General features: G+C 40.3%; 2 protein-coding genes across 2 annotated transcripts in view; one reads left to right on the top strand and one right to left on the bottom strand.

Annotated features, from left to right (window-relative positions):
* Nucleotides 1–15731, top strand: part of dmxl1 (Dmx like 1) — a 62253-nt gene extending 46522 nt beyond the window's left edge. The window contains exons 40-51 of the mRNA XM_006789883.2: nt 560–677; nt 1038–1100; nt 3392–3478; nt 4752–4870; nt 5258–5405; nt 7672–7732; nt 8182–8309; nt 8867–8944; nt 9088–9179; nt 9302–9354; nt 9799–10016; nt 12004–15731. Coding sequence (XP_006789946.2) covers nt 560–677; nt 1038–1100; nt 3392–3478; nt 4752–4870; nt 5258–5405; nt 7672–7732; nt 8182–8309; nt 8867–8944; nt 9088–9179; nt 9302–9354; nt 9799–10016; nt 12004–12237 — 1399 coding nt within the window. The 3' untranslated portion in view covers nt 12238–15731. The remainder of the gene's footprint in view (nt 1–559; nt 678–1037; nt 1101–3391; nt 3479–4751; nt 4871–5257; nt 5406–7671; nt 7733–8181; nt 8310–8866; nt 8945–9087; nt 9180–9301; nt 9355–9798; nt 10017–12003) is intronic.
* Nucleotides 15732–17803: 2072 nt separating this feature from the next.
* hsd17b4 (hydroxysteroid (17-beta) dehydrogenase 4) overlaps nt 17804–26177 on the bottom strand; it is a 34797-nt gene continuing 26423 nt past the window's right edge. Inside the window, exons 16-25 of the mRNA XM_087849228.1 lie at nt 25682–25753; nt 23497–23600; nt 23326–23391; nt 22897–22966; nt 22663–22769; nt 21548–21634; nt 21356–21442; nt 21013–21151; nt 19355–19482; nt 17804–18301 (exon numbers count right to left, since the gene is read on the bottom strand). Coding sequence (XP_087705354.1) covers nt 18212–18301; nt 19355–19482; nt 21013–21151; nt 21356–21442; nt 21548–21634; nt 22663–22769; nt 22897–22966; nt 23326–23391; nt 23497–23600; nt 25682–25753 — 950 coding nt within the window. The 3' untranslated portion in view covers nt 17804–18211. The remainder of the gene's footprint in view (nt 18302–19354; nt 19483–21012; nt 21152–21355; nt 21443–21547; nt 21635–22662; nt 22770–22896; nt 22967–23325; nt 23392–23496; nt 23601–25681; nt 25754–26177) is intronic.

Here is a 26177-nt window from a genome sequence, read left to right as displayed (position 1 = left end):
TTTGCATACTGATGGAGAAAATAAAGAAATACATCAGTTAATTTGGTTTGGGAAAAATGCTAAATGAAAATTAGTATTAAAGGTATTATTAATAATATTTAAAAGTAAAAGTAAAACAAAAGAAAGGAAACGGCTAACCTAATAATCCATAAATAAATAAATGTGGATAATTAATGGATCCAAGTCATCCTCCCTGCCACTTAGTGGACATCCAGCTGCAACACTTTTGCTAACATCTGTTTCAGAACAGCAGACACAAGGATAAAGACAGATTAATTACTGTCTGTTATTTACTTTTTTCCTGTTTAACTGGGTACTGTAAAATAGTAAAATCCCAATTTTTGTGATAACTCAAATGTCTCTTATCTTTAATACATTGTGGAGTAAATAGAAAAATATTCAGTAAATTCAAACAGAAATCAGTTTTCCCCCTTTTTTAGGCCACCATTTTATCCATGTGCAGACTGACCCTGTTGGATACCACAGTAACATAGTCCATGGATTTACTGTTCTTTGAACAACATCATTCATGATTTGTGATGTTAAATGTTCCTTTCAGGTCCAGCCACCACTCGGCGCTGCCAGTCAAACGTTTATGGCACTTTTTGGTGAAGCAGGAAGAAGTGCAGGAGACCTTTATCAGAAATATCTTCACAAAGAAACCGGGCACACATCAGGTATTTACATCATATCCCCCTGCTGCATGATTGCGTTGCTGGCACATTGTAATCATAGTCACTGAATAACACATTAACTATTTTGATATGATGACAAAATGCATCATTCCCAAGCTAAACTGCATTATTGTTCCTTTAACATCCTTGTTATACTGTTTTTCTTTTGCATGCCAGCCTTTTTTTTCTTATTACTGCCTCCAGTTGGAATTATTTGAATGAAAATAATGCACCTTTTTTGATTAACAGCACAATAATTAAGTCTCTGTGTGTGTTTGCATGGCTTGCCACTGGTGGTGGTTGTACTTGTGTGTGTGTGTGTGTCTGTGTGTCCACCCTGTGCTGCTTCCCCTGTCATTAAAGTCGGTTGAGGACCAGACTGACAATATGAAATGTTCAGGGATGGACGAGACAGAAAACAATCAGGTACTGCTTCTGATGAATTTTTGCTCATGATGTTGCAGTGGGATGGGTTGTTGATCAAACCTCAGTATCTGTTGCAATATTTAACCAACTGAAAAATCAAAAACTGAAGCTTTTGATTTTTTTTGGTGAATGTGCATCAAGAACTACATTCAGCAAAAGCTTGAATGTAGTTCTTGATGCCTAAGATTGGTACATACGTCGACAGTGATGGATACTGAAAGATTGCGGGTGATCAAATGCCTTGCAAGTATAGCGTGCTTGCAAGAAATGTAACATTCATGTCAGATGTTGTGTACATTTTTTACAAGTTTGACAAGTCGGCTTCAAAGAAAAATCCTCCCACATTTATTTGCTCTTTTTTTTGTTTTTAGGTTGTTTTTTTGTGTGGTTTTTTTTGTTTGTTTGTTTTTAATAAATAAGTGAAAATTACTGTCGCTTCAAGGCTGTTTAATTGGTCACAGAGTTTTATAGTTTATAAGGGACTTAAATATGAGTTTTACATATTGTCCCTATGACACAACTGCAAACTTAAAGCTTTGAAGCCTGCAGTACCTTGCCTTTTTGTTTTTCTTGTAGCATGTTTATTCAGACGTGCATAACAAAGTAGTATGTCTGAGTTGACAAGACCCCTCTTTATGCTTCAGTCACACTAAGGAAAAACGGTTGTTGGCGATCGGGTGCAGAGAACTTGCAGTCTCATTGCTTTTGAAATCAGTGTCAGTTTGCTCTGAGTTTGTGATAATACAGCAGTTGGAATAAATGGGTAAAGATCACAAGTCTCTTGATGTCACTTGCAAATTTTGCCATCTACAAAGAAATTCACATTAAACATTAAGTACTTACATTCAGAGATCAGTCAAAACCTCATAGATTTGAAATTCAGAAACTTCTCTACAAATACTTACAAGCTGTGCTTTTCATAGTATAACCAAAATACAACCAGTAGAGTAGAAGTCGAGAGTTAAAGAGGCGTCATAAATGAGTTGTGCTCAGCTGAGTCTGATTGACTGCAATGTGTTGACAATGTGTCTGCATTTAGAAGTTAAATGCCAGTTATTTGCATCCGATCCAGGTTGGACTGCAGTTGTTTGGATGTAATCTGTACAATCAAAATTTTTGCTCAGTGTTCGGGGGTTATACACTGAACCTGTGGGATCTGTTGCATTCATTTACCAACAGCAAAAACATTTAATGGTTTCTAGTCGCAAGGAGGTTGCTGTCCTACTTTTACTCTAGTGTGGCTGAGCCATTATACATGTGACTGTATGAAATGTAAATACCATATGAAGCGAGACCATACTGTTTAATGCAGATGTGCACATTTTACGTCTTGAACCTGTCACGTATTATCTTAAATGCTAAAACTGTGATCAGGACCAGATTACAGTACATGTATTTTTAGTGCCATGTACCCTGAATGCTCTTGTCAAGAGTTTGATATTAATCTTGCATTTAGCTGTCTAAATATTCATGTGAATGTGAACCATAAATTTTAAATTGCACTGTAAACTGATGCTTGATAGAGGTTTTCTAATCTTCTTGCTCTCACCATGCAAGCTCCCATATTATAGCTACTCCATTTGGCTCAGTGTTAATTAACCCAGTCTCTCTGAGGACAAGCTATGAAGCTGAATAGCTTCTGATTATTGGGCCCAACACTGTCGCAGTGAATCTGCATCCTACAGGGATTATGTGCTCGGCAAAAATGGCAAACCACCATATTTAGATTTCTGCAAGTCAAGTTATATTTTATTCCATCCGACAGAAAATGACATGGTCTTTTCCTCTCGAACAAATGCGGTGAAGACGTTAATTCAATCTCATGCTTAGAGGATGCTTGTCTTTGCCAAAGTGTAACATCTCTGTACAATATCCCACAGGACCACAGTGGTACAGTGTGTACTTGTGCTTATTGCTGAAGGGTTTTTGTTCTCATGCTGTCTAATGACAGTAGCCCAGTTATGCTGGCTGCTGTATTTAACAGTGTGGCCTGATGCACTGAACATGGCCTTTCCTAACCCTAAGGGCAAGACAAGCGAATACATAAACATAAAATACACAAATTGCATAGCAGAGAAAACTGTGAGTACGCTTACCTAGATTTATGAGCATCATCTACAGCAAATAATTTGATAGTTCACTTGCCAACCCTTCTCTTGTCGGGTCATTGGTCCTGTAGCATGAAAGGAAACTGAAATTATGGCGGATATTTGTCTGCGGGAAATGTTTCAGTTGTAATGATTGAATCTGTGTGCGTGTGTGTGTGTGTGTGTATTTTCTGCTGTCTGCAGACCGAGTCAGATCTGGGCAGCCCTGGAGGAAAAGCACGCATCATCCACAAGGAATCTGACATCATCACAGCCTTTGCCATCAACAAGGTAACAATTTGCTGACACAGATGTCATCGAACAATACGAAGTACTATGAGAATAAAAGAATGCATTACTCTGGTTCAATTTAATTAAACATTTAATATAAGAAAATTACCATTAAATTGATATAGTAATCTCTCTCTTTAAAGAGTTTTTGGAAGGATAACTAAATAAACACAAAGTTTCCTCAGTGCAGCATTGGAATCATACTTTTATCTATTGGAAAACTGTAATACAAACAAAGTTAACACCTTAAATAAACTGTTAAGTTTATTCAGCTTGTTAAGTGTGAGGTAACCTTTTGTGGGAGTTAGACATTTACTGTGATATACACCCCCAGGATAAGAATCTCGCCTCCAGAAATCTTCCTTAAGAATATTTGTTTCTCTAATCAATATTTTCATGTGTGCAGGGGGTCAAACATTGTTGTCGGTTACGAGGAAGAACTCGCAGAAGATGCAGATACTTCTAACAGTAGTTTGTGCAGACCAAAGAAGGAGACTAATAGGAGGATTGGACTAATAGGCAATAAATATGTCAGTGTTGCATTTCTCAAGAGGCAAAAAAGTCAGACAAGTAGCTTTACCCCAATTGTGCATAGTGACAGATCGATCTTGTGTGGTAAAACAAAAGTACCACTTACCAAATTAAGGAATATGTATTGTGAATATGGGGCGGGGGAGCTCTTCCCTATTCCCTTTGATAAATAATATGATGCTTATTTGAGTAAATCGTGATTTGCTTATTGCAAATCACGATTTACTCTTTTCACATTTTCACATCCATATCGGATGCTTTGTTTACATGCGATGGATACCTTGTTTTTCTGTACTATTATAAAAAGATGGCAACTATTTGAGTCGATTCCCCAGCTGCAAATAGATGTGTGGCACATGAGTTGCATTCGTCGGTGCAAACGAAATCAGACTGACGTGTTCGCACTCTCAGGGCTGCAGACTGAAACGATGACAAACTAAAGTGCAGATTTTGATTGTGCAAGCCTTTTTATCTTCTGTGTTTTGGTTCATTTTGTTCGGACCTGGTATTAGTGAATTCTTCTCAGTATTCATCTCTGTTCACATTAGTCTACGTTAGTCTGAGCTGTGTGTTTATCCAGAGTGCTGTATTAGTACTGGCTTCTTCTAAAAAGCGAAAATGGAAAAGGGTGGTTTTAGTGCTGGTGAATCTCTACATTTCAGCATTTTTATTTACATTGGGACTCATATTTCCCATACCCCAATCCTCTCTGCGCTCACTTCTCTCTCTGTGTTTCTCCCAGGCCAATCGTAACTGTTTAGTCATGGCCTCCACACATGACATTCAGGAGTTGGATGTGTCATCCATCTTGGCTACTCAGATCTTGACATGGATCGATGATGACGAGGCTGAAGCCAAAGGGTAAGACAGCAGTCTGCTTTTTACATATATACAAACAGCCATGAGTTCATCCAGAGTGTCATCAACTGTTCACCCTCGTGCCAAAAGAGCAAAATGTAGGCGTTGGAAAAAGACACTTTAGATTGTGTACATGCATCTGCACTGCCTCTCTCTGCATAGCACAGAGAGTATCTGTTTTTATATACAGAATTATAAATATTAGCTCACAAATCACGTTAGGCGTTAAGGTACTTTGCAGGTTTGTTGTTGAAACCTCTGTGCATATCAGTCCAGCTGTTGCAGGACTCATTGTTGCTAATGATGGCTCTTTATGACTGGTTTGAACCACCCAGGCACCTCGTCTCATCACATATATCACTTCTTCTTCTTTCTTTTTTTTTCTCTAAGTGTGGGTGGTGACGACTTCCTGGTGGTCCATACACGCGATGATTTTGCCGCCCTCCATGGCACCACGCCGTACACCCACAGTAACCCTGGCACTCCTATCAACGTACCGTGGCTAGGAGGCATGCAGACGGGCAGAGGTGCCGCCGTGGTAAGCTCCCAACCTGGATTTATACAATAAAACGGCCAAGTCACAAGGAGTGCTGGGATTTTTGTTGGGTTCTTTTGTTTGTTTTGTGTTTACATATTATAACATAATTGTGACTTTTGTTGTATAATATTAGGCCAATTTCAAAAATGTGCTACTGTTTTAAAAGTGTTACTTTTAACATTTGCATTTCACCAAAACCTGATAAAACAGTTGTGAAATTAAAGTTGGCTGAATGTCAGATTATCTAAACAAATAGATTTTTGCAGATTTTTGTTGTTTTGCTGTTCGGAAACGATCAGATGTAATATCAAGCACAGTTTGTCACAGTTTGGTTCCATGAGCTTTCATTCACTACGCAGTGATAATGGGTTTATAATACTCCCTGCTGCTTTTGTGTAATTAATTGATGTTGTCTGCACTTTTTGTACTCAAAGATAAAATCCTCAAAGCATAGCTTAAATAAATAATTCATTTTTGTCTCTGTCTATTTTGCCAAAAGCGTTGCGGCTGCTAACATTAGCTCCTGTCATTGGCTTACTGAGGAACTGAGATGGTGTTGTGAGATGTATGAATCAAACGTTTCTGCTGTTTTTGTGGAAAACTGTGCTAATTTCTACCGAGCGGAGAAGGTTTGCTTTAGCAAAAGGGAGATAATTTGGTTCTTGTGGTGTCAATGTGGAGTCAAGTAGATGTGAGTCTTGTTTGTTATTTCAGCTAGTTAACTTATTGCTCCTGATATGCAGACTGGACAGTAAGAGCCACTTTGCATCGTAAGTATTTTACCAACCAGTCAGTTTGTTCAGTGTCGGAGTGGAGTATATTTTGAGATGAATGATAAATGAAATCCTCGATAGAAAATACATTGCCATTAATTTCAACCTCTCTCAGCCAACAGTCATGTTGCATATTTTCACTCTGATATACTGAGGCTCAGTAGGTTTTTCCTCCTATCATTATAATAGAACAGCCTTGTATTTATTCTTTAACTTCAAAGCAGGGTTTATTATTAGCTAACAAATTGGCACACGAAAACTCTAATGCTTGTATCAGTTTGGTATCCGATGATGAAATACAGTAAATACTAGGATGGGCTCTGTTGACTAATGTGAACTATGTCCTCAGTCTTTGCTTAAATGAAGGATGTAGTCAATGTGATGTCACCCAGTGGTTTTGGGCACCAGATCTGGCAACTTTTTCTTAGAGACAGAAGTGATTAGCTCTGTGTGAACGCTAAGGAATATTTAATTGTGTAAAAATATATACCAGATGAGGATGGTAAGATATGGCACTGCCCTAGTGTACTCCTACAGTTATTCATTAACTCTCATATTACACATGCCAGAAGTTTCAAATAATGGGTTCACTGTATGAACATCAGTTTCTGCAAGCCAAAACTGAGCATGTAAATGCTAAAGTTTATGAGGGGCAGCCAATCAGAAGAAACAGTGGCCTTAAAGGAGAGGAGTAAAAATGGAATGCACCATAAAACAGCTCAAAATCCTCCTTTATTTTATTATCTTTTTTAAAAAACTGATTATTTCTGAGTGCAAGAACAAATATGGAGTTACAAATTAATTACCCCTGAAAGAGAGCGTCAAACAGGAGGGAAGCAAAGTGGCAAAAGGCTGATGGGGTATTGTCCTCACCCCCCTGGGCGTGCGGGCAACGTAAACACCTAAGTTTGTGAATGTAGTCATTTGAAAACAAGGTAATGTAGGATTTTCAAAATAATACCATAGGTATGTTGACTGGGAGGCTGAGGGTTGGCTAATGGCAGTTGGCCAACCCTCCAGTATTTGATGCCAGTATTTTTAATTTATTATTATTGAATATCAATTAAAATGCCTCACCTACAGCATGTGAAGACATTAAGTTAGACTTAGTGTCTGCCTTTTAGACAGAATTTACTTTAACGAGAAAATGATAGGTTGTCAGTGGATTCACTGGAAGCAGGAGTAAGCACCTTTCTTGCTTTTGATGATCATGATTAAAGGGGTCGCGTTAAAGTTGATCATCAGAATCTACATCATGTTATTTCTGAATGAAGCACGTGTGAGGGAGCCATGTGAGAAGGAATTTAAAAATCATTCCTTCAAGTCCTGTGACACCATCAGGAAACGTGTATTTTGTGTTAAAACAGCATAACACTGTTTCACTACATCTCTCTGCACTTCACCCGGTTTTAAAGATTTATTCTTTACCATGATGAAGTTCTGTTTTCTCACTGAATTTCTCCTCCTCCTCCTCTTCACTTTTCTTCTCCCAGATGATCAAGAGAAATATCAACAATGTGCGAAGAATGACCTCCCATCCCACACTGCCGTACTGTAAGTACAACTCCAATGTCTGTCAGTAGATTAGAAAACTATTCGCCTATTAAAAGTGGTATTCAGACATCATATATCTGCTGTTGAAAAACAGCCTTCAGGGGGTGATCACATCCCAAAAAAAAAAGTTTATCTTATGTTGATATTCGTATACTGGCAGAGCTGTTTTCCATTAGTCCCAGTGCTGCTATTGATTTAGAAAAGGCTGAGTGCGCTCACTTTGCTGTAAACTTGTATTTTCCAGTCAAACTGCAGACTGGTGATGCAGCTGTGGAGTGTTTGTCTGGGATGAAAACGGCTTTCATTGAATTTAACCTGGTCTTCACTTATGTAGTAGATGAATTTGGGAACAAGGAAGGGCCAAAACCCTCCTGTTGAGGTCTGAATGGTCACTGGGATGTATTGGAAGATGAGCTGTTGTCACGTGCGGTTTTGTTTCTGTTCATCAGACCTGACAGGAGCTCAGGATGGTAGCGTGAGGATGTTTGAATGGGGTCACTCCCAGCAGATCATCTGCTTCCGAAGTCCAGGCAACTCCAGAGTCACCAGGATACGATTCAACCATCAAGGAAACAAGGTTACAAACTCTCACACCCCTCCTGCTCTATGTACCAGGATAGTGAACACATTGGCCTGCTGACTACCGCCATACAGATGTCAGGCTATTCTTAGCTTTGCAACATGACTGCAGAGTGATGTGAGCCTGTCACATTCAGAAACGTTTTCACACTTCCTCTGCCGTTCAGGCACGGACCACAGCGGGGAGGTTGGCTTCAGCACGCATTGTTCTTCAGCTCAGTGATTCAAACACTCTGAACTGAGGCACTCGCCTCAAGCTAATAATTTTCTCATATGGTGCCTCTATCGTGCCAGCGCTATCCTACCTGCTTGATGCAGCCCAGAGCGCAAAATACGCTTTAAGAGGGCAAAAAGGAATGAGAGGATATAGAAAGCACTTTAGTTATGTAAGTGGTGCTTGGCCGTATGAGGCTGTTGACATGTTTTGGAGGACAAATTCACAGTGAGGGAGTGAGCACAAACATTTTTTAATATATATGTCAAATGCAATATAAGGGATCATTCTATCCTATTTACAGCAAAGTGTTATATCTGCTTTGTGCTTGTTTTCTGTAGTTTGGGATTGTGGATGCTGATGGAGCCTTGAGTCTCTGGCAGACCAACACAAGCGGGACTACACCGAAACCATACCTGGTGAGATGCTCGCAGCTCATTTAGCTGATTTTTCTTCTATATCCCTCGAGTGTCCTCCTGTTTTTCTGTCACACTCCTTTTTGTTTACTCTTGTCCTGCTTTATTATTAGCGTCACTGTCACTTCTCTGTTTCCCGCTACCAGACTCTGCAGTGCCACAACAAGACAGCTAATGACTTTCTCTTTGTGGGCTCTTCCTCCCTCATCGCCACTGCGGGTCTTTCAACAGACAACAGGTCCCACAGACTTTCCAGTCAATTTAATCCTATGCCACCTCTCATTAAACACTGAATCTGCTGTGTCTAATGATATGTTCTGTAATGAAAATGTTGTAATTTGGTTATTTTTGACTCCACAGGAATGTGTGTCTGTGGGACACACTAGTGACTCCTGCTAACAGCCTTGTGCAAGGTAAGATACTGCACCTAATTAGCCTATTTAGTAGTGTCTTTGGCATGGTTAATCACATGCTTCAATGGATTTTCTCCAGTTACTCCAGCTTTCTCCAACAGTCCAAAGACATGCAAGACTAATTGGTATTTCTAAATTGGCAGTACTTGTGAATGTGAGCATGAGTGATTAGCCCTGTGTGTTAGCCCTGTGATGGACTGGTGGACTATTCAGAGGGAAAAGGACAAGATATTAAATTAATGGAGGATGCCTTGCAGGCTCCTTGGTTATGGCTCACAGATTCCTGGAGATTGCCAGTGTCCCCACATTCAGAGCCGCTGTTCTGTAATAAATACCTTTTGGTGTTGGAAAGAAAGTTTGAAAACAAATTAAATCAAATGGCGAAAAACATTTAAGAACTATGATTGACATTTTTCTCTTCTGTCTACCTCTCTCTATCCTTAGCTTTCAGCTGCCACGAGTCCGGTGCCACCGTGCTCTCTATGGCCCCCAGGCAGCAGCTGCTTATCACAGGCGGGAGGAAGGGCTGGATCAGCGTGCTGGAGCTTTCCCACAAGCACCAGCGGCAGAGCTTCCAGGCCCATGACTCGCCAGTCAAAGCACTAGCCGTCGATCCAACTGAGGATTGCTTTATCAGTGGATCAGCTGAGGGCAACATTAAGGTATGTCAACTAGTCTTTTTGACATTTGATGTGTGATAAAATGTTTCTGAGTGGCATTTCTTTTCAGGTGTACAGCACTTGTTAATTTGTTTGCAAGTGGGAAGCAGACAGTTTGCTGTGATATAAATGCTCTTCGAGTTTCTTCTCGAAGGTCTTTAGTTTTACATGAGCTTCGCTGGGTACAGTGATCCTAAAAATCTATATGAAGAGACTTGATCATTTCCTCTACCCTCGTAAACTCGTCCCCGGCAGAACTGTCCTCCAGGGCGTTTGGCACCCAGACGTGTATGGCTCTGTTGCGTTTATCGGTGGAGACGGTGAGCTCCAGCAAAGCAAAAGAAATCCATTGTCACTTGAGATTAACCACCTGCTCGGGACAGCTGTGTAACTGATGGAGACTAACACGTAAGGTGAAAGTGGGTTGACAGTGGGAAAGGCAGAGGAGAAGGCAGTAGGAGGAGGATGTGAATGTCTGCAGCTAATATATTACCAGAGACAGCAGGTCTTTTTTATCTTTTTGACTTGGATATGCTGCTGCAGATCACACAGCTGTCACTCCAAGGATGAAGCCCCTGTGTCGCTCAGATGTAGAATGGTGCAGTGCACATCTGCTTGAAATTCAAATGACTTTCACTCTGGATAATTGCTCAGAAAAAAAAAACCCTTTCAAAGCTGTGTGTGAGGTTACTCATCTGAAGTCTTTAAAAGCTTATAAATGTGCAGCACAACCGTTTTCAGTTTGCAGTCAGTCAGTATACAATTAAAGTGTTTGATGAGAGCTGGAACTTCAATAAATTAGATACCTTAATGAATCATGCAGCTCCCAGACTGAGGATACGAGTCAAATGATCCAAGTTGTTCAGAGCCTATCGAGGTCTTCAGTGGAAACTCAGCCATGCATTTCTGGTTTTTCTGGTAAAGAGGTCACAATACTTTCTGCTACAGTAGCACCCAAACCTGACCAATGTTGTTTTCAATGAAGAAATAATTCTTAAATACAGGCTTAAAGGGGCAGTCCCAAAGTAAGAATGCATGAAACAATGAAATGTCAACAGCGAGTTGTAGCCATGACAGAATAAAAGGTACCAAATTAATCTCAAATGTGCTCTTAGTGGTATCTAGTTCAAACTTAAGTTTAAACTACATTAGTGACTATAGCTACAAAGGGATGAGAGGGGGGAGGGGGGGTCCAACATTACAATAATAATCATAACCGTGATGAGACCCTGGCACTGCAAAGATTGTTAGGACGGTTTGCTGTGAACTTGCTTTTGAAATAGTAGTTTTGAAGGCTTGGACCAGGTCTGCAGCCACTTGCAGTCAGTTGCATTCTTTGGAGCAACTTTCATGCATCAAGATGGCAATAAAACAGAAGCTGGCAATTATATACATTTTGAAACAGAAATTCAAAAAATCATCTGCAAACAGTGACCCAGTTGCTGCAGGATGGTTATTAACTGTAAGTCATAGGACATAGTTGCTTAGTAACCTTGCTTTTATACAGGAATATAAACAAGGATGCAATCAGTTGGCAACCAGTTGAGTTGAACCTCCTACTGCACATTGAGACACGTCGCAGACAAGTTGCGCTCATTGATCCGGACTGATTCACATGAATTTAAACATGCTGGAATTGTCATTTCTAAATTGGAACCTTCACCAGTTTGTCTGAGACTGATTCCAGTCTGAGTCAGAACACGATTGTTTGATGGTTGAGTGTGTTGCACACTCAACACACAAGTAACACAGTTACTTGTAGAAAGCAAAGAATTCAGTACAATCATCAAATTAAGAAGCAGTTTGTGACTTTTTCATCTTGGAGTTAGAGCATCTGATAGAATTTATCAGGTTTCTTAGCAGGTTCAATTCATTCAGGTTTGGTCCTGTTTATAGGTGTTTTTACAGAGACGCATTCTCACTTTGACTTAAACAAACTCGATTAAACTGTCCTGTTTCTGATTTTTCAAATCTTCCCTGCTTCCTCCAGGTTTGGAGCCTGAACACGCATAGCCTCCTTTACACCTTTCCCAACGAACACGCTCGCCAGTCGCTGTTCAGGAACCTCGGCACAGGTGTGATGCAGCTCGAAGTGGGACCAGCTAACTACATCTTCTCCTGCGGCGCCGACGGTACCATGAAGATGAGGATCCTCCCGAACCGCTTCAGCGTTACGAACAACAACCACGGCAACCTCAAGAACGATGTGAAATTCTTCATATAGACAGAAAAGTGTGGCATTAAAACAGTTTATGTGAGCAGAGGCACGATTTGTGAAGTGCGCGTCATACGTGATTGGAAGAATGGAAACTGATTCATTTCTAGGATTTATAGGCTTTCACAGAAGGGAGCGCTCGCCGGTCGATCGGGCGTGACCGTGCTGTATCACCTGTTGTGATCCACCTGAATCCAAATTTGACTTTAAAGCTAACCAAACACAGGAGCTTTTACAAGTGTTTTAAAATGTAGAGAAAGGCAAATGCAGGCTAATGTGCGCGGGACACCTTCAGTCCGAATCAGCTGAAGGAGAGACAAAATAAGCAGCTGGAGACTCTGCACAAAACAAACTGCCATCTCTGTCTCCACCGAACAACACATGGAGAGCACTTTTTGCACAGGAAGTGAAAGCTGTAGGAGCAGGTGTGAAGTCTAAACCTGCAGCATTGTTTCACTTATACATGATACGTTTTAGTTTGTATTAGGAAATCAGTTGTGATGATGGCAAAAGCTCTTCTGGAAGCATTCAGGTGATCACTTAGAGGTTTCAGAGCCTTCGGCACAAAGCGGAACAGTCGGTGGACGTTCAAAGCACATTATATCCAGTTCTGGTGCTCCAGATAAACCAGCTTGGTTGGAGTAGCAGAGGATCAGGACGCTTCACAGCCTCTTAGTGTTATGTTGCTGCTGTGTTTCGTTTTAGGCACCTTTCTGTAACCCAGCTGAAATTGAAATGAACGCAGGATTCATAACTATGGTACAAATAAACATGGTTCATGAATTTAAAGCAGCGGCTTAACATATTTGGGAGATTCTTTCATTTGTTTTCTGATACAGACCTTACGCGACAGTTTTAGACTACCCTCGTGTTTGTCCACTTACATATGAGCCTTCAGCGAGCTGCTGGGTGGCTTAGAACAAAAACCAGGTCACAAAATCAGCCGACCAGCACACACTTTCCTGGGATCCACGCACTCATAGGTAATTAGCTCCGTCCGTTAAAGAAGATTCTGGCATATTGACGCTTTTTACCTTCATACACACCATCAGAGAGCAGTACAAGTGCTCTTTGGCTGATTTTGTTACTGCTAGACGAAGCCAATAGTTTCCACATCAGGGCTGTCTTTATTTTTAACAGACAGACATGAAAGTGGTCGAACGCTGTCAGAAAGCAAGTGTTTTCCAAAATGTTGAGCTGCTCCTTAAAGCTAGCAGGATTTAGTACATTTAAACCACTCTCACGTGACGTGAGTAACATTCATCATCCATGTTCTGCCGGGAAACCTCTGTTTTTCTTTTTTGTTTGTTTGTTTTTTACACACACCAACCATGCAAGCACACCGCCCTCACTCCCCAGCGTCTCCTCCCAGAAGCCACCACAAATACTGCTCAGGAACAGCATGAAGAACTTGGAAAAGAGCCCAGACACCCAGATTCCAATGTGATCTGCCACCAGAACAAGCCTCATAGTCGGGGGCCACCCCTCCGCCCTAAACTCACAACCCTACAGGACCCAAAGGATCCGCTGCACTGACCCGAAACCACTCGCTCCATCCCTCAGCCGGTCAGAGCTGTTCATCTGAGCAGCTTTGCGAAACTGTTTCGGTCTTTTTGGATGGTTTAATGTTGTGGCTGATCGGTGTATGCGTGCCACCACCCAGTGGACTGTCTGATTGCGCCAGATTTTTGTGTATTTGCACGTAAAAACTAAGCTAAATTATATGTAGTGTTATGAATATAAGGATAGAAGGCAGGCATAGTCTTTGGTGATGAGATGATGACAATACGTAATGAGATATTTGTTCATCTCGGCCTAGAACCAGAGGTATTCATTCATTATTAAGTGTCCTTAAATCTCTGAAGGCTGCTTCTGCCAACCTGGCACGGTACTAGGACTGCTGGTCCTGCTCATGTTGTTTATTATTGATAGTCGGTTGCACAAGGTAGCTTCAATGTAACACATTGATAGGGGCCGTCATAACTGAAAACACCACCTCTGGGTGAGTTTTGTTTTTGGAAATGTTAAGCTTCCGATCATGTAGCAGGAAGCTTTGCTGTTGACAATGGAAAGGGTTTTTTCGGGGGGGAAGGGGTTCAAATTTTATGGAAATTCAGTTTTGCTGTGGAAATGTTTTATTCCGGTTACCCTGCACCTCCCTTTCATCGACTCCTAACTCTAATTTTTCACATGGACCATGATTGACAGATGTCTTTTGAATTATTTGCCTTTATTTTAATTTTATTAGATTTACTTCTTCTTTTGTCACAGTTAATTATCAATTATCTTTTAAAAAATTCTTTAACTTCTTTTTATATCATCCAAATGCAGCTCATTGCCTTCAGTACACGTTTGGAAAATGCAATCTAGGCTGTTGTATCACATGATGCGTCTTCCACTTAAGGAAGAGGCTCTTACAAACTGCGGAGTTAATCCAGTAAGCTAACTGCCCATAGAGCCTTGTTTTGCTGCTGTCGGGAAGCAAATAGAGATTAGCTTTGATTTCAGGGTGGATGAAGTATAGAAAACCTTTTATATGAAGCAGGTTGATCAGTTACATACTGCGTGTGTAAATATAAAGATCCACAAAGTAGCTTCTGATAATACCTGCATAATCGCAACGATTAGTCGTAGATTAGCGGTAGGTAACGACGAAAGCCACTTTATGAAGAAAATCATTGTGTACAAACAGGTATATTTATGGAAATGTTCATATTTAGAATTATACTGTTCAGGCGGCAGATGTAATCTTACTAATTTTTCTTTTCTCGTCATTGTTTCTTTTTGTTTTGTTCTGGGTTTTTGTTTTTCTGATGTGTACTACTATTTTTGTTTTTCACACCAATTAAAGTGTTTGGAGATTCCTTTGTACTCCTGCAGCAGAAGGACAATAAAATGAGTTTTATCAAAGCCAAACGATATCTGCTCGTACAGACACTGGAGAATAAATAATTGTTGTTGTTGTTTTTTTATCTAATACTTCTCATTATTCTTTCAAAGACTGGAACATTTCAGATTCTCTTTATTAACTTTTAAAGTCGTAGATGAAGAAAAAACTCACTTGGCTTGATCACAAAGAAGCGGATCGTCATCAAGCGCTTTAAAAAAACACGCATATTGAAAATGTGAATTTGATCAGATTATTCTAATTTTATAGTAGAGATATTGTATAAATCAGTGTATTATAAACAGGAAAATGTACTGATGTAATAAAAGAATTGTATAACACGAGCAGATGTGTTCTGTGATGTCAGAGCATTGCAATACACAATCATATCTGTTTTCACTTAGTTACACCTGTTAATCTGCATATTGATCTAATCAGCCAATCGTACGGCAGCGAGTCGATCCATTTAGGTATACAGACATGGCAACGATGACCTGCTGAAGTTCAAATTAAGCATCAGAATGGGGAATGATTAATGATGATTTAAGTCATTTTAAACGAGACGAAATACTTTAACTGTGATTTGGCGCTATATGAATGAAAGTGAATTTAATAAATGATGGTTAACTTTTTCACACCCATTTCCAGCTCCTTATATATTCTTAAGCTTTGTTTGGTGAACCTCTCGGTTTATTTGAATTAAGCTCCTTTACGTTTAAAACATTGACCTTTCGTCTGATCGGTACGGAAGAGGATTAGGGCCACTGGGGGGGAAAAGTGGGCAGTCTTCTTTTCCTGAATTCTGAGAAAAAAGTCAGAATTCTGACTTTTATCTCAGAATTCTGAAAAAAAATAATTTGGATGAAAAAGTCAGAATTCTGAGAAAAAAGTCAAAATTCTGACTTTTATCTCAGATTTTTTTTTCCAGTGGCCCTAATCCTCTTCCGTAGATCGGCCATCTCTTACAAACCAAAGATTGAACCCATTAAAGCCTGAAAATCCTTTTTTTTTTTTTTTTTTTTTAAATTTAATGGTGAGTTTATTAAACCATCTGACAAATTTGTTTAAAAAAAATAAATGTGACTTCCATATTGACTTTTAATTTGCATCTGGCTTTTTTAATGTGTTGTGCAATTTATTTTGGTTTTTCAGAGGGGAAAAAGTCACACTGGTGATGTAGTGAAGTCTCAAAAACTGCATGTATCAAATATGACACACTCGGCATAACTGCACATACACTGACCTCATATTAAACTATATATATATATATATATAAAATGAGGATCCACCACTGTAAGACTAACATATAAAGAGGAGTCCTTACTGTAGCAACCACTGCAACACCAGCTAAAAATACATTAAATTCAGTTTTTCCTTTTAAAAAGCTGCCGGTGGTGACTCTTTGTTTCAACTCTGAATCACTTCATTTCCTTTAAAAAGGGGGGGAAGCACATCACCTTTGCTCTGACAAAGATTTGGTGGTAATTATAGCAATTACAACAAGGTCCACCTGACAAGTTTTTGCCTCTGTGTAAAACCTCAATAGACCTGAAATGAACAATCAATGTGTGATTTTAACTGCAAAATTACATGTTTATTTTAGGTGGTACTTTTACAAAGAAGAGGAAGAAGTAATTACACAAAGCATTATGTTTTAAAATTCTTCAGTTAGTGATTTTCCAAAGTCTTTGCCTTCTTGTTTGTGGATCTACATAATGAGAGTTTCAATATGAGCAGCTACAAAACACAAATTCAGCTCAAAGAATTACCTTCAGACCTTCCATCCTTTCATTTGTTAGAAAAGATGAAAGAAACAGGCCACACCTGGCTGAAATTTATTTTTGCTAAACCTCTTGAATTAAAGCTGAAAGTCTGCACTTCAATCACATCTTGATTGCTTCGTTTCAAATCCACTGCTGTGGTGCACAAAGGGGAAAAAAAGAAGTTAAAATTCAGTTTAGATGCTGTAAATGCTTTAATAAAAGTTCTGTTACCGTTTCAGACAAAAATCAGTCTCAGCATGAAGTTTACGTCTATATTCACACTCATTCAATTTTTATATAACTCCAGATGACTGTACGATAAAAACACAGGATAAATACTGTTTTAAAAAAGGTTGTGAAGAAAATCTGTCATTCTGCAGGAACTATGGTATTTTTCTATACTTTAAAACCAGAGCGCTGTACATATGACAGGTCTTCCTCAGAGTCATGGTTGGCAGTTTGGCTAACATGCAAAGAAATGCAGCAGTGTCCCACATTTCCTCCCAGAAAAACTAACAAAACAGGACTGTAGCATAAAAAATGTTTGCTCCAGTGGTCAGTGAGTTCTTATTAACCTACAATAACTGACATTTTTGGACACAACATTGACATTTGGAGTGGCATTTCCAACAGCCTGACAATCTTATAGCTTTCCCCTGCGGGGCCCCTTAGCCAGTGAGTATAGGTACATATACGAGGAGCGTGGGGGGGTGTAGAGCGTTTATGTACTGCGGTTGCCAAAAATACAAAAAAACAACAACAGAGTGCTGAGAGTGAATCAGAAATGTGGAAAAGTGGCTGAAGGAGATAAAGTAAAGCAAAAAGCTGCTGGAAGCGAATAGAGCTGCAGATGCAGGAGGTCTCTCATTCACACTAAACACAGTCAGTAGATACATTAAAGTAAAAAACAAGACATCTTTAGCCATTTAAGTGTTAAATGATGAGGTTTTATTCTCATTTAGTTCTTTTTAATAGAAGAGCAATCGTTTCATTAGACACATTTGAGCACAGTCTTTGTGAAGCAATTACATTTATGAAATGCTTTGTTTATTTTCTACATGATTCATTAGGCACAGGTTAGCAAGGACCGACTGTACCCAGGTGTAAATAACCAGGTGCTCTGAATTAGTTTCTCCTCATGATGGCTGAGAATAAAGACGTTTGATTTGAAACTTGATTAGTGACACTTCAGAATTAATTCTCAGGGTCACTTTGTGTGTTTCCCTCCAGAGGAAAAGTATGTAAACACACACACACACACACACACAGAAGGAGAAGGCGAGCTTGTAGGTTGGTCAGTTCTTGAAGTCATTTGATTGGCTGGCTGAGGAGCTCACAGCTTGGCGTAGTCCTTCAGGATAACCTCCAGCTTCTGACTCAGCATGATGTTCCCTCTAACCTTCAGCTTGCCAGAGAAGAAGGCCTAACAAAGAAAACAACAAAGAAACACTTGAGCATTTTTTTCTTCTTCCCAAAGAGCCACAGTCTCTTCTGTTTAGGAGCCGGCTGGCTGTTAATCGTTTTCAAGAACAAAGAGAGAGCAAAATGGGCCAAGACGCCTGCAGCTAACACCAACAAGGTCTCGGACAAAAGGGAATCTGTGGCTACCGGTTCTCTGGCAGCAGAACAATCAAAGAATATTATATTATTCATATCCACGAGGTCCGGAGCCAAGCGTGCAGCAGAGAAGCGCCTTCACTGGGAAAAACTGAACCACTGCCGACTTGTACTGCTTTCCACAGATAAGATTTAAAAAAAACAAAAAAAAAAATCAATCACATGATGGGGTTATGATGACCCTGCAATGACAGCAGTGTCCCTTTCAACCCCATCGACTAATCTTCCTCCAGCTGCTCCTTTTCATCATGAGGGAGAGTGGAAAAGCACCCCGCCCGCGGGATCTTCAGCACCCAGCCCGATGACACTCTTTGTTAAGAGCGTGCACACGCGTTCCTCAGATCAATATCAGGCGCTCCGGGAAGCATATAAATTCTTTACAGTGACGGCCATCGCCAGTGACAGATGGGATGCTACAGACATAACAAGTACTGCCGATTGATTACCCCCGCCGAGAGCTTTCTGATCTGATAGATCATTGCATCCATTATTTTTTTTTAAAATCTGACATGACGAGATCAGGGAGGTAGTTGTTACAGACTGAAGGGCTCCTCAAAGGCACTTTCCCTTTAATTACAATGTACTAGAAGTGATTTTAACATCCCAAAGAAGACATGATTTAAAATATGAGGCTTTTTTAAAAAACAAAACCACTTGGTCATAGAAGGATTTCTGCAGGTTTTTGTAAACTTTAACTAAAATATTTACCAGTGTGAGCACAGAAGCTTTAAAGAGCATGAAGCAGGTGAGTCAATGTGCAGAATTTAAAAAAAAAAAAAAAAAAAATAGAAACAAGGTCATTGTTCACACAGCAACTAATTAACGTCACGTCAGAGTTTTATTACGACTCAACAGTCACCTTCTGAGGGTTGAGCTTCCCCTGCACCACCTCCATGAAGTCTTCGTCCGACACAGTCATGGTCACATCCGCCTTTCCGCTGTAAGGCCCTTTGTGCAATGACCCGCTGCCGCTCTTCAGATCAATGGCTAAAGGAAAACGGCACAGAAGAAAAAACCTAAATCAAAATCAAAGCTTCAAAGTTGACCTGAACGGCTTATTTCAGTTTACATCAGAGGTTCTTCTTCAGCCATTAACCAATCTCTTTCTGGTTTTAATGGTCCACTGAACAGCAAAATGTCAGTGAGGGTCAGATTAACCCGTGACCTGTGTCTTAACCTTTGTTTCATGGGTGCGTATGCGAGCCAATCATATGATTTTTTTTGAGAAAAGAAAGGAGGAGGAAGACAGTCGAGCACAAATTTACTACGGGACACTCCAGTGAGCAGCAGCACAATCAATTTTATGCTGACAGGAGGTTTGCGGCCTTGTAAATCCATCACAAAAATCACTCCCAACCCTCTCTGGGGAAATTTAAATGTGCGAACTCCGAACCACCCGAGCAACATGAGCAGCAGCCTTTTTTGTTAGATATGTTTAGCAGACCAATTACAACACAATAAATCCGCCTGGAATACGTGAACCAACTTCCAAAAGTTGCATGTAAAAGGTTCAAATCTTTATTATTTCTTATTCTTTATTCATGTGCTCCCTTAAGAGTTGTCTAGCGCACCATCTCCCCCCGTCTCACACCAGCCCTCTGCATGACCTTCTTTTCTACATCCATTCATCTTCTGAGGTCTTCCTCTTTTCGTCCTCCCTGGCAGCTCCCTATTTACTCCTCTGCACACATCCAAACCATCTCAGCCTTTCATCTCTTACTTTGTCTCTAGCTGTACCTCTGATGCACTCATTTCTAGTCTTCTCCATCCTGCTTACAAAAATGTTAACATCTGCAACTCCGCCTCCTGTCTTTCTGTCAGAGACACTGTGTCCAAACCATACATCATAGCAGGTCTCGCTATCATCTTAGAAACCTTCCCTTTCACTCCTCCAGTCACAAATCACCCCTGATACTTGTCTCCACCCACTCCACTCTCATCTTCACCCCTCTTGTGCACTGTCTGTTGCTTTGCAAGGTTGACCTCAGATATTTAAACTCTCGCTGTTACACCTTTCCTTACAGACTTTTATTCACAGTGTAATCTGCAAACATAGTCCACGGGATGTTTGTAGTATTTATTTATTCCACATATAAGTCAGGACCTTCTAAATATGATACAACCACCGCTGCATCAGAACTACTTTGGTGCAACAGATCCACTGGCAAAGCAATCAGACAGCCCCTAGAAAAGGAATGGTTGCTGCATGGTGCCCGGCTGTGCGCACACACTTCATTTAAGGATCTGTGCTCGCCATTGTGCAACTGTCATGATGAAGGTCGTTTGTAGAACGCTGGAACTTGACACTATAGTACAACCCCATCCAGCTCTCCTCATGCTCTCTCCTCCACTAGACAGAAAACCTTCTTGAGGCGGCACATGTAGATGTGCCACCCTGGAGGAGCTGGACTACCTGTGCAACCTGATATTAAACTGACTCTGTGTTATACTGATGATCAAATGTAGTTACCTGAACTAAAGTTATATTTTTATTCTCAAAGCATTCAGTAGACTTACTCCACTGTGCCGCTTTCTTCCCATCTTTCGTTATCTCCCAGCCGAACACAGCGTTCACCTTCTTGACCAGCTCTGAGCCCACGTCTTTGATACGACGGCCGATCTCTGCAAACACCAGCTCACTCTGAAGACCACCTCCCTGCACGAATAAGTAGAAATGATATGAAAAGCTCATGTTTATTCTCATTTTCAGAATCCATTATCATGATATGTCCCAAGTACAAATTCATTTTGTCCAAATTACCTACAGATACGAAAAATGAAAAGACATTAGGTGCTCTAGGACAGAGTTAGGTAAAAGGGACGATTGTTAATTGAATGGAGTATTTTCCGACTGATGTACCTGAGAGAGATTTTCTGGAGATGCTCCTGAGGCTCCGTGCAAATCCACATAGGCTCCTGCCAGCACGACTGCATCGGTCTCCTTCACCTGGATGAGAGAGACTGGAGCTGAAACTTCACTGTAGCATAACATTTACCCATTCATCCCTAAAATCGTTCTGATTGTGTCCAAGCCGAACTTAAAGACACTCACTTTGCACTGGATGTGAACTCTGTTGCCTTCCTTCCACATCTCAGTCTGCAGTGACTGACCCGGCATCACCGGCTTCACAAAGCGAACCTGAGGAGCAAAGACGGGCGGTTAAGGAGAGCAAGGGTGGCGGATCTGACGGATCAGCCTAAGAGATTACTCTGAATCACTCACTCAGCCTTTTGCTTTTTGTCTGTCTGAATTTTGATTGCATTAGAAGTTAAACTGAACTCGTCACGTGCTCGGACCGTGTGCAGATACAGGTTTCTGAGATGGTAGCCATATTAACTCTTCACTTCTCACTCCTTTTTGCACATAAGCTTCCATCACAAAATAAATATTTCCAAAGCATAAAAGGAATTTCACATCAAACAGCTTAAAGGTCTTGTGACAGAAATCAGGAGATGAAAAACAGTGTCAATGGTATTGCGGAGCTAACAAAAAAAAGGAAGGAAGCTTCAGTGACACATTACAGCAGAGCCATGCTGTGATGGAAATAAGGAGGGAGCAATCTGACACAGAATTAGATTATAAAATGTTGTGTTAATGTGAATCAGTCCATTACTGAAGTGTGAGACGTCATGGAAATGAATAAGAGAATATTAAACTATTGTCACGCTGTCGGGTGCAATGGATGACGTTAACCTGGAAAGCAATTTGTCTAAAGAAGCTGACGCAGCTGCACAAGTGGCCAAAATTAAACGCTGTCTAACATCTCGGTAAAGTTTCCGACCATGAAGATGATACTTTATGGCAGAATATTAATTTTGCAGGTCTACTTTTGCATTTTTATTGAGGTTATTCTGTCTCCGGAATATTAAACTTCAATTTCAATCAAAGATGATCGAAATCAAATGATTTTTTTTCCTTCGTCTAAAGAAAGCCTCTCTGCGCACAGCCTGAATGACAGGTTCAGATGATATCTGTCAGTAATTGTCTAACCATCTAGAGAGAGGGTGGACCAGAGTAACGATCCACTCATCAGCTCTTTTCACCCTCAAAATCAAAGAGGAACCACTGACGTAAGGCATTCTCTGAAATCACGAAAGTAGTCCTTGCATGAACTCGGAAGCCTCATTCGCAGGATCACACAGTTTAAAATCACAGGTTACGCTCACCTTGATGGCCTTGAACCTGGAGGGGTCGTTGTCAGCGAACTGCTTGAGGACGTGTCTCGCAGCGAAGCCGAACGAACACAGGCCATGCAGGATGGGAGCTTTGAAGCCTGACCAGAGAGCACGTCAAGTACAACATGTCACGTTTAAATAAGACCAAAATGCATTCAAAATACCAGACAGATTTAGTCCTGAGCAAATTTTTTTTTTTAAAAACCCAACATGTTAGACTCTAACCTCCCATAGCAGCAAAGCTGGGGTCTATATGAAGAGGATTCCAGTCTCCACTCAGGCGATACAAGGCAGCCTGTGACCACAGGGGAAAGAGAAATTGTTTAGATCTATATCTAATTCATAAACCCCTGAACTTCTCATGCACAGATCTGGGATGAAATTAAATTATCATGAAGGCAATGGAAGAGATACCTAAAATAGGAATATCTTTGAAGTAATACAGTCACAGCCCTTTAAATTGCTTAAGGGATTTAGTTTTTAAATTCCTCTTCTTTTTTTCCCCTGCATCACACAGTCAGCACACACTCCCCTCCCCAAACACTTCTGCCTCTCTGAAAAACTTCACGTTTATTTCAGACCCACACGATATCACCCATATATTATAAACGCAGCTAATTTATTGTGCGGCAAAACCCACACAGACTCACTCACTTGGTCTCTTGTGGTCGAATCAATCACAACAGCATCTGGTGAGCGTTTAGGAGGAGGAAGAGGAGGCTGGAGGCAGTACAAAACAAACACTTGACATGTGATAACATTTTTATTTTTTACATTTTCTTATACTGTCCCTTTAGTAAAACAGCTTGTATACAGAAAACGTACTTTGGCTTTCTCAGAGCTTCTCTTTCCTCCGAAGCCTCCAGCGCCGACAACAAACACCGAAAACTGGTTGTAGCACACCAGCTCGTTGCCACTGTAGGTATTCACTGCAGGAAGCACAATTTCTTGCAGTTAATGACAAATATCAGAGCCAGAGAGAGCATTCACATCCTTTTACTTAAGGGAAAGCAAATCCACAATGATCTACTATTACTACACTTTATGTTAAAGCCCTACATGCAAAATTTTACTTCTGCAATGAATTGCACACAAAAAAATAAAATACAACCTTTTATTATTTTATAACTCAGTAGTTTCAGTCTTTTCCTCTGCATACAAACACACACACCTTAAGATTCTCCAAATCTATAAACTATATTGCATACCGTAGATACCTTACAATTAGAAATATTGTTCTTCTTAACTATTTTCGCAGTCTCTCACAGCAGAGAACCACTCCCAGCCCCTACTGTAAAACTCTATGATGCTCCTTTGTCACTAATCATGTAAATAATTGAGGTATTTAGACCTGAGATACAAACTTTCTTTGGAACTGTGTTACATACATTCGAGACATTCATTAATTACACCTTGCTAGAACCAAGTTGGACATTTTTGCCTTCAAAACTGTCTCAATTCTTTGTGGTGTGGATTCAAACATGTGCTGGAAATAATTACATACAGGTCATATAATAGTATCACAAGGTGCTGCGCATCCAAGAGCTGAATCTCCAGCTCCACCACATGAGACTGTGGAGGTCATGAAATTATTGACATGTTCAAGAAATCAGTTTTAGATGATGTGAGCTTTGCTGCATTATCCTGCTGGAAGCAGACATCAGGAGATGACAACACTCTGGTTATAAAAAGATGGACATGGTCAACAACAATCCTCAGGTAGGCCAAGTCATTTAAATGTTGCCCAGTTGTTGCCAAGTGTGACAAGAAAACATCCCCACACCATTATACTACCACCATCCTGAACTGATGATACACCCTAGATTGGATTCATGCTTTTATGTTGTTTACACCAAATTCTGATCCAACAATCTGAATGTGGCAAAAGAAATCGACACTCAGACCAGGCAACCTTTTGCTGGTCAATTTTGGTGAACCTGTGCAAGCCTCAGGTTCCTGCTCTTTGCTAGAGTGACACTCAACACTTGAGTGTTGTGCATTCAGAGATGCTTTTCCGTATACCTCCGATTTTAACAAATAGTTCTTTGTGTTAACGTTTCTCTTCCATCAGCTTGAAGCAGTCTGGCCATCATCTGACATCAGCAAGACACTTTTGTCCAGATAACTGACACTCCCTGCATAGTTTCTCTTGTGAGATGTGTGGAAAAAAAACCCCAGCAGATCAATAGATCTGAATGTTCAACTAACGTCCAGCAAAACAGTCCAGGAAGACTTTTTATGTTTTGAAGTGAGATGTCTTTGAGATTCAGAAAGCTAAACTCATCCTTGTGCAGTACACGATTACTACGCAGTGAGAAACTTATTAAAACATTTAAACAAACATCACTAGTGTGGCAAAGACACTGAACGACGGTGAATTCAACGCACTTGCACATATCGTTACCTGAAACAATAAACAGACAGGGGTAAAAACAAACCAGCCAGACACAAGCCAGAGCAGGAGGAAGCGCACGAATAACCGCATGGAAGCCGAATGAAGAGGAACAATTAGCAGCTATCAGAAGGAATCAAATCCTCTTCATAGTCGACGCGCTGCCTGATTAATTTAATTAAGTCAATTCAAAGCATAACAGGCACAGAGACAAACAAAGCTGTTTGTAACAGACATGACTGTGACAGGCCATCTTACTGAAATGACTTTATCCTAACAGAAGCTGACTGGTTTTGTGTGCATGAAGACGTTTCTGTGAAGACTCCAGAGAACCTTGTGTCCCATGCTATTTGTTTTAAGTTGGATTAATTATAAATCAGAGTTGCTCTAACATCCTCCATCTCTATGGATTTGTCCAACAAAAATAAGAGCCGCTCTCAGTCCCATATTTCAGTCCCAGCAGACACAGACTGTAAATTAACTCGTGTTAATTCAGCCTTAGAGGCAACTCTCAGGAAGAAACACATTAAAGTGGTAAAAACAAATGAATATGGAATAAATACTGTAAAGGATATCACGTGCTTGGCCTATATGGCAAAAGAAAAAAAGAAACCTTACCATCCAGGAGGATGACGGCTCCAGATCCTTTATCCAACACGTCTGCTATCGTGGCCTCAGAGGTGAGTTTACCTGAAAATGTATTTTATTTATTTATTTAATCCAAGCCCTGCAAACTATTACCTCACTGGTTTTAAGTCAAAGTACCTGACATAAGGTCAATTAATACTTTGTAAACATACAAACTATTTCCCCAAGTCCTCTAAAAGCCTTCAGACAAATCTCTAAACCTCTCTGTAGCATGTGCTGGATCCTCAATTCTCCAATTACAGATTAGTCAGTCAGAAAGTTAATCTGCAGTAGGTTAATTACTAAAGTCAATTTTCAAGCCAAAACACCAAGACTCACAAGGGTGTGCTACTTCTCCTTGTCTTAAATAATGGATAACTAAATAGAGTTTTGGGTGTTACAACACTGATCAAACCAGAAAAAACACCATCTGGTTTCAAATAAATATTTTTAATGATCACTTTGTACAAAGCAAGGACATGTCGGC

The sequence above is a fragment of the Neolamprologus brichardi genome, chromosome 12, assembly GCF_056152115.1.
Source record: "Neolamprologus brichardi isolate AB-2024 chromosome 12, ASM5615211v1, whole genome shotgun sequence".
Lineage (NCBI taxonomy): Eukaryota > Metazoa > Chordata > Actinopteri > Cichliformes > Cichlidae > Neolamprologus > Neolamprologus brichardi.
This window is presented reverse-complemented; position numbering and strand designations above follow the sequence as displayed.